The sequence below is a fragment of the Colias croceus genome, chromosome 21, assembly GCF_905220415.1.
Source record: "Colias croceus chromosome 21, ilColCroc2.1".
Classification (NCBI taxonomy): Eukaryota; Metazoa; Arthropoda; class Insecta; order Lepidoptera; family Pieridae; genus Colias; species Colias croceus.
This window is the reverse complement of record NC_059557.1, coordinates 1,825,979-1,844,107: the sequence shown is the minus strand read 5'-3', so window position 1 is coordinate 1,844,107 and position 18,129 is coordinate 1,825,979. Positions and strand designations below refer to the sequence as shown.

General features: G+C 32.7%; 1 protein-coding gene across 1 annotated transcript; it reads right to left on the bottom strand.

The window, feature by feature from the left end:
• Window positions 1-252: 252 nt before the first annotated feature.
• Window positions 253-17,931, bottom strand: LOC123701327. The gene is made up of 8 exons (XM_045648759.1): window positions 17,612-17,931; window positions 14,017-14,094; window positions 8,357-8,499; window positions 5,392-5,557; window positions 4,883-5,013; window positions 4,033-4,170; window positions 2,169-2,346; window positions 253-1,646 (listed from the first exon to the last, which is right to left on the bottom strand). The coding sequence occupies exons 2-8, from the start codon at window positions 14,086-14,088 to the stop codon at window positions 1,503-1,505; spliced, it is 972 nt and encodes a 323-aa protein (XP_045504715.1). The 5' UTR covers window positions 14,089-14,094; window positions 17,612-17,931; the 3' UTR covers window positions 253-1,502.
• Window positions 17,932-18,129: the final 198 nt, after the last annotated feature.

Genomic DNA, 18,129 nt, shown 5'->3' with positions numbered 1-18,129 from the left:
TTAGTTTTGAACTAAATCGCAGCAAACAAAATATGTATGTACATATTGATATCATTCATTTGGTAGTTTTGCTCTAGCAAAATCGGCTGCCTCATACCCAATATTGACGGTACATTTATTATTTGGTAATTGCGTATTACCAAATGCATAATTGCATATCACTACTGGAAGTCTTTCCAGTAGTGACATCAATGAAAAAGGTAAGGTGAAAATCAAGAAAATAAAGGAACCGTAGATAAATAAAACGCAATATAACTTCAAAAATATTTTATTATAAAAAACCTATTTCTAAATACTTTAATCGAGCTACACTTATATTAGGACATAAAACATAAATATCAAGACATGTTTGTCGATATAGTTTTTATATGTAATTAAATCTAAACAATTTTAATTTGTTTACTGCATTACATTCACCCTGTTGATGTCCTAGCCATATGTTTATTTATCTAGTTTTAAAAATAACTATAAGTGAAGAGTTTTACTTGAAATGTACGTATTTATGTGTAATTACATGTGCCCAATGTGTACAATACTTATTAACCGACTTCAAAAAAGGAGGAGGTTATCAATTCGGCTGGTATATATTTTTTTAATTTTTAAACAACAAAAAACATTTTAATATTAATCTTAAATTCTACCAATCAGTCGATACATTTAACCCGCTACATAATCACCACTCTTATTGCAATAACTTATAAATATAAAATATACTATGAGTGCAATACATATTATAAGGAACTTAAATGAAAAATACAAATTCGGTTGGAATTAAATACAAGGTATACTTTTTTAAATAGGTGTACAAAACGTTTTTATTTTATAAATACATTATAAACGTTCAAAAACTTTAATATTCTGTTACATTTATTTAATTTTACATACAATGATACGTGAAACATGATGAAAAATGAACTTATTTTTGAGGCAAACAAAACGTATCAGCAGCCATTAATATTTACTGCTAAAAATATCTAACAATTAGCAAAAAACATTGGAATAAACAACACATTTATAAAATAATATTTTTAGTTTATCAGTATCAAACATTTGATTTGTGTTGTAACTAATTTTACAATTCGTGTGTTAAATATTAAGTGTTAGTAGTTCATGCAAGCCCTGTGTTGAAAGTGTATGTGAAAGTGTCGATCAATCTTAGGTGCATGTGTGTGTGAAAAGAGGGGAACTTTAAGTAAGCATGTGTGTTTGTGTATGCATGGGCTGATGAGTGGCATTAAGCATGTGTGAGTGAAATTAGTATTCGTGTGTATGTGTGTATGTATATCAAGTGTTAATGTGTGTATATCCGTCTCTACGTGTATGTGTGTGTGTGTGTTTGCATGAATATCTAGTGTATTAATGGTCGAAGAATATCGAGTATACCTGTGTTTCTGTGTATATGCATGAATGCCCGTGTCTACCCATGTGTATGTGTTTGCGTGTATATCTAAGGCCTACGCGTGTGTATCTACGTGTATACACGTGTGTGTATGTATGTTCGTTCAAACAGCAGCGCGTTCATGTCTCTCTTGCTGAACACCGGGCAGGTGTCTCGCGAGATGAGCTCGTACTAGAGACACGTATTCCTCTCGGTGCTTTGTGAAGTGCTGCACGTGTGGAGACCGGTCCCAGCAGTGCCAGGTGCACTGTGGATATGAAAAATAATTATAATTATACATAATTCTTATATATAGTTTTTATATATGGCCGCCTCCTTGATACAGTGGTTGACGCATGAGCGTAGAACCGAGGGGTCCTGGGTTCGATTCCCGGTGGAAACGAAGAAATAATATGTTTCGGTCTGACAGGACACAGAAGGCTGACCTACTTGTCCCTAAAGAAAATCGATCAGTGAAACAGATGTATAATGTATATGCTCCTTACCTCACTAGGGGACATGTGACTTCACTTTTTATTATATATAATATGTCGTGGCCATATCGTAAATTTGCTCATTTCATGAAATGGTTGATCATTTCACGAAATGGTCGCATTTGGTCGCAAAGGATGCGGGTTCGAGTCCCGTCTCGTGATCGATTTTTTTCTATTCTTTATAAATTTATATTTATAAAGCATTTGCATGCCATAAAACCAAAAATATCAAATTCAACGAACTGTAAGCATTTGGATGCCATAAAAAATATCAAATTGACTTGTCATGTACGTACATTGATGCCCATCTTGAGCCAGGAGTCGCAGACGGCGCGGTTGCTGCGCTCGGCGCCGACCGGGTCGGACGCCGACAGCAGGAATAGTGCGGGAGCGCGACACAAGTTTGTGTGGAACAGCTGCGACGAGCGGATGTAGTGCACGGTGGCCGCGTCGTGGAACGTCTTCAGGTGATATCTGTAAAGGAAACATTATTATTACTCTAGCTTTTTGCCGCGTTGGTACAGTGGTTGTTGTGTCTTCAGGTGGTACCTAGTGATGGCGTGGAAAATGACTACTCTTCGATTATTATACATGATCATAATATACAAAACAAAACAGTCGAAAACAAAAGTAAGCCAAAATGAAACTTATTATAGTGGAGCCAATTTAATAGGCAACATTTGACGTCTATCAATTTTATCTTCGTAGAGAGGCAACCTGCCCAAAAACATCGATTAAAGTGAATTAATCTATTCGGACTTGAAACATTTGTCAATCGGACTTGAAACATTCAACAATTCAAGTAATAATTGCATTCGATTCTAGATATCAGATTTCGATTTTTAAGTAACGTCTCTAGTATTTAAAGAGAAGAAAAGTAAACTGACACATCATTGTAGCGACGTCAGTTCTTTATTCAGAAATTGTTTATTATGCTTAGAATGGTTTATTAGTAAAATCAAATATTAAAATTACTCGTATTGGTCATTATAATTAAAAATATGTTATTGTAATTGAAAAAAGTTAAGCAAATGTGCAGTTCTAACAAAACGAAATATCATGTTATTCTATGTCGTCGTTACTAGGTTACGTTGTTGAATTTTGTTGAACTGTCAAATGTTGCCTATTAAAATGGCTCTACTATAGCATTACTTATTTAAAGTTTATTCCGAAAATAAGTTTAGAATGAATGAATGTTTTGAAAATAAATACAAAAAATATAGATAGACAAGACTTAACAGAAACAGAAAAGGGCGGCCTTGTCGCTAGGTAACGATCTCTACCAGCCAACCCTAACAATGCAATGAAAGGAGATATAACTATCTAGTGGATGAGCAAAAAGAAGGCAATTTTCGTAACACATTGATATACATGTACAAATTAAACATAAGTAAAAATTTTTGAAGTGAAACTTCTTGATCGGGGTTGGAAAAAAAATTAGTGTAACATTTTTTCGTTACGCGTGACATTTTTTTGTTACGTGCTATCTTTTTCTCATCCCTACCACGCGTGATTCGACGTCTTTCTGTAAAGTTACATATAGTAAATTATTTTTTGAAGAATAAGGTCATAAAGAAGTTTCACTTCTTACGTGTGTACACTAGTACACATACACATTTATTTTTATTTTTATTTATTATGCCCAAAATTTTCCATCCTGTATATTGTGAAAATTTGACATCAATGACCTACTACAATCGGAAATTTTGATGGTCTTATCGTGATAGATAGCATCGTAAAAATAGATAATTTGCATTAAAATGCATATTACACAATAATTAATGCAATAATCCGATAATGATATTATTTCATATCAAATAGATTATTTGATTACTTTCCCAATACAATAATATCTTTGTGGTATCAGTGTTGACATTAGAGGTCAAATGTGCATGCGTTTGTTGTTAGGGAAGATTTTAAATAATTTAAATACATATAGATACATATAAACCGATTTGACGCAGTTTCGGTTTAAATTTGGAGTTTTGATAATTGTCACTATTTCGCATAGGAGCTTAAAGATATACTTGATTTTGCATACAGGTTCGTACGCGGGGGAAACCGCGTGCTATAACTAGTACATTACACATTTTTAACGAATACAATTAGGTTCTACAAAGTTCACCGAATCATTTAATAAAATAAACCAAACACACTCACTCCATATACGCCTTGAGGGTCTTCTGCATGATCTTGTTCTTCGGGAACACGGCTGCTGGCACTCCAATGGTTATCTCAGTTATATCGGCCGCGGAATCCCATATTTGAGCCGCCACACGGTCGAGGAGCGGTTGGTAACTGAAATTATGTATAGAATAAATAAAGGGGAATATAATAGATGAGGTATTATTCAGCTTGACGAAAACCACATTAATTATCTTTAAATAGTAGTAGTGTAGGATGTAAAATAAAATAAAACGCGTGTTTTTTTTGTTAGAAACGAAATAAACATCTTGACGTGACAACGTCTTATAATTCGATAGAGCCGGCTGCACGCACGAAAAAACATGACTCATACGGCGTTACCTCGCTCTGAGGCGTTCCGTAAGGTTTGAAGTGCAAGCGAGAGCGCGGAACGAGCGACAAAGAAGCACAATCGGCCTGACGTCACGTTCGACTACCGTCAGTAAACCGACTTTACAGACAACCAATTTTTTTTTGTGTATGCGTGTGTGTGTGCGAGTGTGTGCATGTTGCGCGTATGTGTGTGTGACTGTGCGTATGCGTTGTGGATGCGTGCGAACACGTGTTAAGCGTATTTGCATGTGCATGTATACGTGTTGTGCGTTAGTGTATATTGCGTGCGTATGTATGTATGTGCATGCGGACGTAATAAGTGCGTATGTGTGCGTGCGTGTGTATATACATATTGTGGATACATACGTATATGAGCGCCCACTTTTACCTGCCTGTGTCTGTACGAGCCAGTGTGCGTGCGAATATGTGTCTGTGCGTATATATGTAATTGCGTATTTGTGTGTTTGTGTGTGTGTGTGTAGTGTATACTCACAGCTGCTGATCCTTCATGACGTGCACGCAGAGCTCGCCCCACAGGTATCCGCCCACCGAGAAGCCGTGCACCACTAGCGGTTGCTCGTTGTCGTTCGCAGACATGAAACGTAGTAGGTCACCGGCTACTAGCTATAGGGAAATAGGGATTTTAGTAATTTAAAAACATTATTTCAACATTAAATTAGGATATATTTATATTAATAATCTTAGGAAAGATTTATAACAGAAAGATATTTTTTCTCTGTGCATAGACCAAGGGGGTTAGTAGTAATAGATTTCATATATTCACATATTATCATAGAACATTTTGATTCTAAAACATACCATATTTTTTCGATGTTTACTTTTACAAATTCGAGCAATCGTAATTTAGTAAATGTACAGATAAATTAAAGAATCAATTTTATTTTTCAATTATCGTATAGGCATGAAGCCCCGGTTTTTTTTCGAAGGTTAGATGGCCACCACTTAATCCTAAAATAGAGATAAAACCTAGCCTAATGTTACCTGCGATCCCTTCAAGGGCCACATGAGTTGCCAGGGCGTGCACGACACGGAGACCACGTCGAAGCCCTGCTCTAGGTACAGATTAGCGTATTTCATAACGTGCTTCTGCCGCGCTAGCAGCCAGTTGATCATTATACATCGGGGACGGTTTAGCTGTTTGTCCAGTCTGTGTAGGAGAATATTATTTTTTATAATATGTTTAGGCATAAAGGTTTTTTGCACTCTAGCCAAGTTTGATTAACGTAGTATAAAACAAATCAGCTTCTAGCTGTCTGTCTATGTATTCCTATGTATGCTTTGATCTTTACTGTGCATCGGATTTATATATTACTAGTGCTCCGCCCCGGCTTCGCCCGTGGTACATATTTGACAATAAAAGGTAGCCTATGTCTCAGGTATCAAAATATCTCCATACCAAATTTCATGCAAATTGGTTCAATAGTTAAGGCGAGATTTTGTAACAGACAGACAGACTGATATTACTTTCGCATTTATAATATTAGTATGGATTGATAGATAGGTTTCCGAGTAAGTTATTTGGTAAGTTTTAAACAAAGTGGGCGATGGCACGGTTGGAAAGTTAGTTTAATTATTATTAATGCCATATCCAATTAAGAGATTACTTATTAACATTTATACTCCCTGATTATATTATACATAGTATGTAATTAAATTAATATTTTTTAATAATTTCTATTAAAAAAATTAACATAGGTATACCTACACGAAAACCCGAAGTAGAACCTACCTACATAATTTATGAGTTTACAAAAGTAATCCAATAATAAAAATTATTAATAACCAGTCTACGTCTAATTAATGCGTGAATCAGAGATAAAATCATAAATAAAGAAACAAATCACACACGCTTTACGTGATTTGCACGTTGTTTCAACACCGTTGTTTGATGTTTCGTGGACTATGAACTTCATTCGATCAATACCAGTACACTTATTATTAAACACTAGCTGCGCTCCGCGGTTTCACTCGCGTGGTTTCGCTTCTGTTGGTCTTAGCGTGATGATATATGTATAGCCACCCTTCCTCGAGAAATGGGGTATCTAACACCGAAAGAATTTTTCAAATCGGACCGTACAACGTTCAAACAAATAAACTCTTTATAATATTAGTATAGATTAATAGACTGGTGGTGATTCTCACCATAATTATGATTGATTTTGTTTTATGTGAATCTAGAGGAGCTAAAGTTTAACTGTATTTGTTTTTGGCTCTGGCATTGTTGATAATTAAAACAATTACTTTCAAATATGTAAGGTAAAATATTATGTAGTTTCAAAAGCATTTCATACGACTGTAACAGACATAGTTAGTTCTCTTTTTTTCTAATTCTACTGCATTTAATTTAAAATTAAACCATGGTTTCAATTTCCTTCTTATAAAGAGTATGATAAGATAATTTGCAGAATCGATTGATTCAGAATAAATTATGCCTTTTTGCCTTCTTGATGGAAATTTCATTTTATGAAAATTGAAATTATTGTTTATTATTAAGTAGGTATGTATTGCGTTCGAAAATAATGATTTCAATGAAGTCACTACTCAATTTTTTTGCCAAATTATCAAACCTTCAATAGAAACATACAACATACCTACATAATTTTTATCAACTTGATTACCAATTCATCATTATTTTACTAGTTTGCATGTAAAAAGCCCATATACCTAATAAATCTATTTTAAATTATTACCCAACTTTATACGCAAGGCAATCAGACGCATTAATAATATAAAACCAAACAAAAAATAAAGTGAAAATAACTGTTTATATGCTAATGGTTAAATTACATATCTTATTACAATAATCAATAATTGATTGCTAACAGTTAGGCCTACGAATCATTGTTTGACCTTATTTAATATTAAGAACTTGTTTATACACTAATTTATTCTTTTTTTTCATTAAAAGCTTTTTTTTGGCATTTTTTTTATTTTTCTTAATTGTAAGAATGAAATGGAGTTTATATTTTTATATAATTAATAAAAAAATCAAACGGCGCTTAAATCCTTTATGATTTTGGCATCAGAGCGCGCCAAAATTCTTTACGACTATTATACTTCCAAATCTTCAGTAAATTTTCTATTCAAACTAAGACACAATAGCGAGATGCTCATCAAATAAAAAAATCGTACCTTATTGATTTAAATCTTCACAATAACTCATACGAAACCTATTTAATTCAAATGTATGTTAATAAACATACAGATTAACTAGGCTTATAGGTGTACAACGCTGACCTGTGTCGTAACACACGCAGATGTAGGACACTTGACTATTAAATAGTAAAGTATTGATTATTGTCTTGTTGTATTCACGGAAGCATCACAGTGGTTTATACCTACTTAAATATATTGTGCACAAACTACGCAGTACACATGAAAATTATATTTAGTCCATATTTACTATACTGTAATAAAAGTAAATTTTAGTGCGACTTTTATACGTAAATGAAGTGTTCATGATTTTTCTATTGTTAACTAATTTTTTAAACGTCAACAATGTTTTGAAATATATGTCTAAAATATATTTAAAGTTCAATGGGTCAGAGCCAAAGATATAAATAAGCTTCTTGGTCAGAGCAAACTGAATATTATCCCATAAAACGATAGTATATTATTTGAGAATATAATAAAATAAAGCATCTGAATCCTTTATTTTAAAATTAACTAATTTAGTATGATAGATTCCATCTAATAAATAATCAATAATAATTATCAGAGGAAAAAGACACAACTGTGCTTTCTTTTAACTCTAACCCAGAGGTAATTATTCCAAATGCATTAAACAATCTGATGTACTTTTATGATTTATCCAAATTTAACACACAACCACAAACCCTCGTTTAATCCACAACATTCACTATAAAGTGACACACTCTTTCTCCAACGAGAGGTCACAAACCACTCCATAATCTTACACTTACTCTACAAAGAGATCAACACTCACTTCATAGTCTTCGGGTCCGTGTTGAGCTTGACCTTGTCATTGCTGATGTACTGTATGTTCTTGGTGACGTCCTGCGTGTGCGCGCCTCGGTCGCTCCACGCCATGGCTACCGGCGCGCACGAGAGTAGGGGACGCAATCGGAACTGAAAAAAAAAAGACTTATAAGTAGGTATAATCTAAATCTTGAAAATATAGGATCGTGTTTAACTATGTATAGTTAACCCATTGAGCCCCCAGCGGCCCGATCGGTCCACAACACAATAGATTTTCTATTGTCTGTGATTCCGGGGGCTGAGTTATTAAAGAATAACTGAAGACGCTTTTATAAGATGAAGTTATTTTATTGTCACCGATCCATTTTATGGTCCATTGGGTATTTATTAGGTACATACAAACATACAGTTGAAGCTTATGAAAGCGTGTTAAAATAGTCAAAACAGTATGGTTACAGGTTGATTTTTATTAGCGTTTGGAAATCCTTCGTTCAACGAAAAAAATATATATACGCGGTATTTCTAACCACACCTCCTCCCCACTTCCCCTTGTGTTATTAAATGTTTTTTTTTTTCTGAAATATTTTTTTTAAGAATGAAATAAACCATTTATAAAAATATTACTATAATAAAATATAGCCTTTTTAATTATTCGATAGATAAATTACATTCTACACTTATCTCCGCAATAACAGTTGGAAAAAAAATTAAACAGCTGATATTATACAACCCAAAAATAATTACAAGTTTCTTTGAAGTCAGCTTTTTGCGCTTGACACAGACCTTGGTTTTGCTTGGCCTTGGTCAATGACATGGGGTCCGAAAGATATTTAGAGCAAGTTGAATCGAATGGATACTCCGGAAAGTTTAAATTGAACGTTCACAGCTAGTAACTGCAGTGGTTACATCATCAAAATTTTGTTTAGAAATAAAAAATCAATGAATTTTTATTTTTGAATTTTGAAAGAAACAGGTAATTTTCCATTAATTCATATTAGAAACAAAAAAATTTTAGCTAAGAAGCTAAGGTCTAAAGTACTCATTTTGAGTTTTTTTTTTTTTCATATTAAATTACCTACAAGTTACTTCTCTAACTTCCTCATTCTCAAAATTTATTTGAAAAAAAAAAATAATTATTTCCTAATTACTAATATTATAACTTATATAAAGCATTTGTTTCACTGGTTGGTTGAAAGCGCTATTAATTTCAAGCTAGGAAGAGTGGCAATAAAAACAGTTAGCAAAAATATTATTTTTTGACGAACGAAGTCAGCTAGTAGTTACATATAGGAAAAGTACAAAATGAGACCTCAGTGACATTACTATTCTTAGTTATGGATTGATTGACAATTGGCTCGAATGAATTGAACTGTATCTGTCTGAGTCTGCGGACCAAGCGGGTCCACATTCCGTTTCTACTGTTAAACGATGGGTAAACACATGTACGTTTGAATTTTGAAACAACACCGGCTCTGCTCTGTAGAAACTGCTAAACCGGTGGTAAATGGGAAAACTATGTTTTGAAGATTCAAAAGTTCTAAAATGTTTAAGTTTTAAATTAAGAGAAACATCAAAAACCAACCAAAAGCAAAGCGAACTGTTTACGAAATTAATTTAGCAACGGGAAATTATTGATTACATTTACACTGAAATTAATACTATGAAGAAAAAATTACGTTAGTCTATGTGACTACCATGTGAACCAATCTCCCAGTTTGATGTATCTCTTTTCAATCCAGCCAAGTTTCTGAATAATCGTGAACTTATTTTTACCTACTCTTATGTATATCTATGCTAATTTTATATCATAACCACGTTTTGTAATACCAGGAAGCCTCCACGACCTATACCAACAAAAATATCAATTACAATAACCACATCCATACAAACTCATCTCGATTTAACCAGAATTATAACTAAATTATATGTATCACTCGATTTGGCATGGCGATAAAATATTTGCATATCGTACGATATTGCGTCGTAACTGCATAGCTGCATTTGCACATTGCAATTGCCAATTGACACCACACATATATAGGTTACGCACACATACGCGTTCTATTTATGTGTCTACCCATGTCCGTGTGGGCGTATCTAACATTGTAGTTGTGTTTAATAAGTAGTGATATAATAATCTTTTAATAACTGCATCTATGCTTGGATCTGGTCAAACCAGGATATGAAATATTTCATGAGATTTATAGGCTGTCAAGACTCAAAAAAAATTAAGACTTTTTTAAGAAATTCTCCATCACAATAATATTGAATAGATTACAAGGATACGTAAGTTATGCTGGTAGGAACACCAGTTATTTTTGGCATTGACTAGCATTGACACTGTTAGTTTTATGATTTATCATTCTATCAGCTAAAAAAGGATAAAGAACACGTCCCAATTTCATAGACTCTTATAAAAGTGAAGTCCCATGTCCCCAAGTGGGGTAAGGAGCAGATGCATACATCTGTTTCACTGATCGATTTTTCTTTAGGGACAAGTAGGTGATCAGCCTTCTGTGTTCTGCTAGACCGAGACACTACTACCTCTATTATTTAAATGCTTAACAATAGAGGTCAAAACTCGATGAACTTTGTAACATAGAGTCACTGCATGAAATAAGCTGATAACAATTTTCTTTACAGCTGAACACTATTAAATTCAGAAGTACCTTCATATCAAAAAGGTTCAATTATAATTATCTTTTCGTCTTACGCAATTAACGGATATCGGAGATAAAAATACATAATTCGATAAGATAAAAGCTAGACACAACATAAATTAGATATTTTTGGTGATAAAGTGGCACGAGCACGATACTCATGAATGAACATAAGTTTATAAATAGTAAAAGATTTTACACTGATAAAAAATTCATGAATGTAAATATGAATATTATATTTAGTAGCGGCTTCGTTCGTGATAAAATTGTTTTTTAAATCAAAGTAAGTAGTTATGTATTGTTGTCTGTTGACGACTTATTGTGTAAAAATTCTTTATTTTCTTGAAAATGCTTAAATTGAAAGAAGCGTCTCAATGGTTTTTTTCTATAAAAAAAATCAATTACAGTCCGCTTGTTTCACAAACTCGGAGAACGGCTGGACCGTTTTAGATTATTTTGATCTCCACCGGGTCATCTAGTCATTGGAGAATATTTGATCAAACCACTAAAGCCCAATAGATATAATGCACAGCTAACTTGTTTCCTAATCGTGTTATCTAAATGCGAGTTTTAGATTATCGGAATTAAACATAATAAATACCTACATTAATATCTTGCCAAATGAAATCCTGATTTTACTAACTAGCTGTGCTCCGCGGTTTTACCCGCAGTGCTCCGCTCCTGTTGGTCTCAGCAAGATGATATATAGCCTATAGCCTTCCTCGATAAATGGGCTTTCTAACACCGAAAGAATTTTTCAATTCGGACCAGTAGTTCCCGAGATAAGCTCGTTCATTGTTTGAAATTCACAAGCAAACTAATCAGCGTTATGGCTGATTCCCACGACATGTTTGCTTCACAAACCCGACCGCGCCACACCATACCACATGCCATGGGAATCGGCGCGCTTGTGGTAGTTTGACGATGTTTGCCGACGCATGTGCTATCCATCGGAAGTCGGTAAGATCAAAGGTGCGCGCTTGGCGCGGTGCGACGGCGTTGGTCGACGTCCGTCGGGGCTTGCCGTCTGTAGCGCGTCATTGTTCGGAACCGTACGATAATTATTATTATCGTACAAATACGTCATCTCTTCAACGAGCTGTAATATTTTTATTTATACATAGTTATGTATTATGTATCATGTATGATATGTATGTATGTAAGTATATATGTGTATATGTATGTGTATTTATAGCATGTATTTATAGATATTGTTTTTACTTATTTATTTATTATTAGGTATCTATTTTTATATATATATACGTATATAATATGTATATGTACATATTTTTTTTTTTCTCCTTTTAAATCAAACACCACCCATCTAATTTTAATTAACTTAACGTATCACTTAACATCTTGTAATGACCCACAGATTAGGTATTAGTAGGAATACCCGTCCACCGTGCTCGCCAGTGCTTGCCATACGCAGACATGCCGTGGGAACGCTCAGTTCAAATCGCGACGGACGGCGACATGCGCTTGTCGTCTGCCGATGCTTGTGAAGCAGACATGCCGTGGGAACCCACCTTTATAATATTAGTATAGATTAGTATAGATATCCAAAATAGCAATTTTTAATTTACTTTGCATTAGATTTAAAAATAACATTACATGTGTTTGTTATACATTATAGAGTTGTGATTAAAATTTAAAATCTATTTAACCTAGGTACTAAATAGTATCATTGCTCGCTTCTAAATATGTTCTTATCTATCGTCACTTTGTATTAGGTATGTATATGTACATTTACTCTAACTCTCCATACTGAAGTCTGAACCCTCCATACATTTAACCTACTAAATATGTATCATACATTAATTGCTACTAGGTCAGGAACGTGACCGTTCGCGAAGTGCATACGCTTGTTTCTAATACTGACTTATCAACCGTTTGAAGGTCAAATGAGTGTACAGCACACACACATGTGCCCATGTACATACTTTGTAGTGCATTTCCTAGTTATATCAGATACATATACAAAGTTTGACGCAAATAGACACGTTAAACGAATATAGCGGCCCTTTGTGGCATCAAGCATGTACCTATTATGTTTCATATTTCAAATTAAAATATCTTCAAAAATGCTTCTATGGATTGTTGGCTGTTGCTAGATGCAACTGGTTATCATTACCTGTATTTTACCATAGGTAAATAAGGTTAATGCGAAAAAAAAAACATACCTAAATAAACATAAAAAATAGTAAACGACTGCGCACTTGGAACGCCGATAATAAATCATATTATATTCTTCGCAATCCTAGGCAATTTTTTTGATTATAATATTGGTGATTAATCCATTACTACAAAAAATTACTCCTTTGATCGAAGTCGGTTGATAATAATGCAATGATTCTATACGATAAAACATACTTCCAAGAACCAGTAACGGAATACATAATAAGCGGACAATTAAAACAATACAGACGCAGCAATTTAAATGTATACATTCTTATCTATAACTATTATATGTATGGATAAATGTGAAATCATTTACGATATCAAAGCATTACTTCAGTTCAACCTGAACTCAATTGATAATAAAGAAAATTATGTAATAATCGAAACAGTTCCCAGATAATTATTAGAAAACATAGCTTATTTTTTTTTTTATTCCTGAAATATGTTTTCCATTTTTATTGCTTCATTTTATTATGGAACTAAGGTTTCAGTAATTCGTGCAAGGAATTGTAAGCTTAGGTCTTAGGCTGGTTGCAGAGCTTGACCGACCATCAGTGCGTACGTCAGCCGCGCTTGTCATATGTATGGAAATTCATAAAACCGTTCATAGCTAGACCGACCATACGCTCGCGTATTGTCATGCGCATTAGTGTCATAGTCATACAATTGTTGATGCGTATCGTCAGGACCGACGACTGACGGTCGGTCAAGCTCTGCAACCAGCCTAAGGATAACCAAATTGCTATTTAAAAGCAGAAGCTTCAACATTTGGAGTGTTACCTGACCCCTTGGGTCAACTATAGCAATAAATGAAATGGTGACTTACATTTCCATTATATTTCGTCCCCATTCTTCCTCCACTTACAGCAATAGTAACAGCTGTTTTAAACAGACCCATTTTTACCTGAAACAAAAATACAGTCAACTTATTATAAAGTCAAAACTAAAAAAATTAAAGTCATTATGAACCGATTTTTCAATCCTTGGTTAAAATTTATCCGTCCAATAAATTATTACACGAACATATTAAAATGTCACCTGTAAACTGTCAAATACAGACAATTAGAATAAATTTTTGAAATGGTAGTTTAATATGTTATTCTATGAATAAGTTCTAACCAAGGATTGAAAAATCAGCCCTTAATTTACTTCTATGGCATCTTAGGTACAGTAAAGACAAACAAAAAATGTATCAGTCTAGTAGGACACAGAGGGCTCATAGCTAAAACTAGTCTGAACTAAAAGAAATTGATAAATGACACACTCATATGAACTCTTATATTAATAACTAGCTTTCTGCCTGTGGCCTCGCTTTTTCAAAGAAAAACCCGCATAGTTCCCGTTCCCGTGGGATTTCGGGGATAAAACCTAGCCTATGTTGCACAGTGAAGATGCAGCTTTCTAATAGTGAAAGAATTTTTGAAATCGGTCCAGTAGTTTATGCGTGAAAACCATACATACATACACATAATTACAAACCATTCCTCTTTATAATATTAGTATAGATATCAAATAATTATAATGTAACGTTACATTATCTTAATAAATTTATGATAATGTAAAAATTTATGAGTTATGAGAGTGTAAGAGTTTGTAGTGATTGTTAAATGCATGATAGGTATGTTAAGTTAATTATTAAATCATTACATTTTCATCCCTCATTGATTAAATTTCTTTTTAATGAAACAACATAAAATTGGCTATTATCTACATCCTGTTCATTCAAATAATATTTTACTTCCTCTAAAGTTATTTTCACATCAAAATACCATTAAGAATACATTTGAAATATTATAATTTTCTAAAGTATATCACTACATAGTATAAAACAAAGTCGCTTTCTCTGTCCCTATGTCCCTTTGTATGCTTAAATCTTTAAAACTACGCAACAAATTTTGATGCGGTTTTTTTTAATAGATAGAGTGATTCAAGAGGAAGGTTTTAGTATATAATTTATTAGGTTTTAGACAAAGCGGGCGAAGCAGCGGGCGGTAAGCTAGTATATTATATTTCTTTTGTTTAACCCTCTATACCTGCGAATAGGATTCATAATCAGAAAAACAAAGAACAATCTCTGACTCAACAAAAGCTAAACACATTTGAATTGTGTCATCCGTTCCATTGTTTACAAGAAGCTTATATCTAATACACTGGAGATTGCACTATGACCATTGACTTGTCACAAGAAAATATAACCTTGAATGACGTCAGTGTTGTTTTTTGTCTCTTTCTGTGGGTGACCACACTGGTTTGTATATTCAGGACTTTTCGAAATAGAAAAAACTAAAAATCATGGTCTATAAATAATAACGACATATATTTTTAACAGTATTAATTATATTATAATATTACTACTACTATACTTTATAGGTACATACAATTTTAATTAGTATAGAATGATAGTTTTAAATAACTCTTGGCTACAAAGCTTGGATATGAACCGATATATAGCATTAACATCCTTTGTAAATAGAGGAAAGTTGTGTTTTGCATCAGATGCTGTTTACCAAATTGTAAGCTACTCAGATCTTCTTTTTAAACGCGTTGCTTCGACGGGTCAATTTCAAGCCAAAATCATCAAAGAAAAACTGTTTATAATAAACGCCTTGCACAAATTTCAGCTAACTTTACAAAGTTTATTTTTCAAAAGGTATTTTTTTCTGGGTCGTAATCCTCAGTAATTTTACCCTTGATGGGCACATATATTTCTTTTTATTTTACTTTTTGGAAAGCTGAAATACCTAAAAAAAAAATATGAGGTAAGTTAAAAAAGTATAAATTTCAATGTAAAAACGAACAATCTTATAACTACATGTGAGTGCAATACCGATGTCGAGTGTTGTTTCATTACTAGTAAAAATCTTGAAAATGGTGTTCTAAATTTCATCATAATATTGTTATTATAATATATTCTCTTCACTATCCATAAAAACTCGTCATCATGGTTACCTTACTTGTTAATTTTGTTTATTGAAAACTTGTTGAAAAATGATAAAGTATTAGGAAAATAACAAATTTAACATGACTGCTTTCTAAAATGATGCAAAATTTTACAATTTTTGCCATTGAAATGATTCTAAACAGGTAAATGCAGGAGTATTGAGGAATATTGTAAATAATGTAAATATACACTTGCCTGTGAAATTCTATGCCAGAATTTGGTGTCCAAACACTTCTGCAATTTTTCACAATGCAATACATTATTTATATTCGCAAAATATTTATTAAATACGCAACAATATTAACTTAAATATTCGAAGCGACGCAATTTTTTTGACACTTATGCCATATTGTCAAAGTGAGAGTTGCTACAATTTTATTATGGTAACTACCCATAATCAGGGAGTATCGCTTTTTAATAATTGGTCCAGATACTTATTTTATTTAGCATAAATAATAATTGTCTCATCCAACAATGCTTCTGAATGACGTTGTTGGCAATTTATCAACAAACTCATGTACAAAAACTAACCTTTTGCACAGAATATTACGGCATACATAGTAGCCTTGGGAAAACTTCGTATTAACAGTGGCAATACCAAGTTAGGTGTGAAAGTGATAAAACACAACAATTTTCTTATTACACGTCAAATGTTCATACCGAAATCTCCAGTGTATAAGATATAAGCTTCTTGATTGTTTACAACTCTTATTTATTTGTGAGTATGTTTGTTCATCTTCTCCTTCGCAACAAAGCTACCAATTCAAATAAGAGATAACAAGGAGATAATGGGTTGGAATGGACTTAAGCTACGTTTATAATACATGGCTGAACATTCTCATTTTATTAACTTATTATTTTATTTTTAATTCGAATTACTATGTTACTGAAGAATGGATATTTTTAATAATTTATAACTATTAGAAACGTTTATCATAATACATATAATGTTAAAGAAGTGGACTTGTTTTAAGTACCTAGATATAAGTAATAATATTTTTTTTAAATAAAAAGAAGAAAAAAATATAGACAATATAATATCACAGAAGTGCGGATACATATTATGTATAGTTAAATGACTATAAATAAACACGAGCAAACATTAAATGACCGTCAATTAAATAGATGTTTTCTTAATTACTTTCAAAGCAATATACAAATTAAATCACGCAAATGGAAACCGGCACCAAGCACGTGTAAAATGCATTTACGTAGCATTTGTGGAAGATATTTATTGATTTTATTACACAAATATGCTGATAATAAACCATTAATATTTCGAGTATAATAAAATGATTAAATATGTATGGAATAACGCTACATAGTGGGTTATGTATTTTAGAAATTAGAGTTCATGATAAAATATGTCGGGAGCTGCATCCGAAATAGTTTTTTATTATTGTGTACCTTCCAAAGTAGTTTATTGATTTAATAAATAAGTTTCTCGTAGAATTTAGTCTATAATAAATAATATACTTACCGGATACGTGTAAACTTCCACTTATAAAATGCAATTATAAAGAAAGCAATGAACTGGAATCCTATAGATTCGAAAAAATTGTCACACTTCTATGCATGCATTTTTATAAAGAGAAAAAGGCCGAGAAGTTAGAAATGTTTCGAAAAATATAACACAGGTTGTAGATAAATTAATAAATCAGAAATCTTAAACTTTCATGTATTTTTCCAATTTATTTTTACATAAAATAAATTAAAATAATTTTGATACGTTTGAAACACAGATTCGAAACTTCAACTTCGGGCGAAGGCCGATTACAGAAGTGATAAAAAATAAACTAAATTAAACACACCACAGAGTAACAATATTGTAGATTGTAGTGAATTACAATCTATTAGCTGTAACAGATTATGTTTTCCATTCACAACTAGAAAAATGGGTATATACATGGTATATACTATCGTAGTATATTATTATTAGTCTGTGATACTATATACGTTCTTTGTCTAAACTTATGTATTTATTAGACATATTTTAGC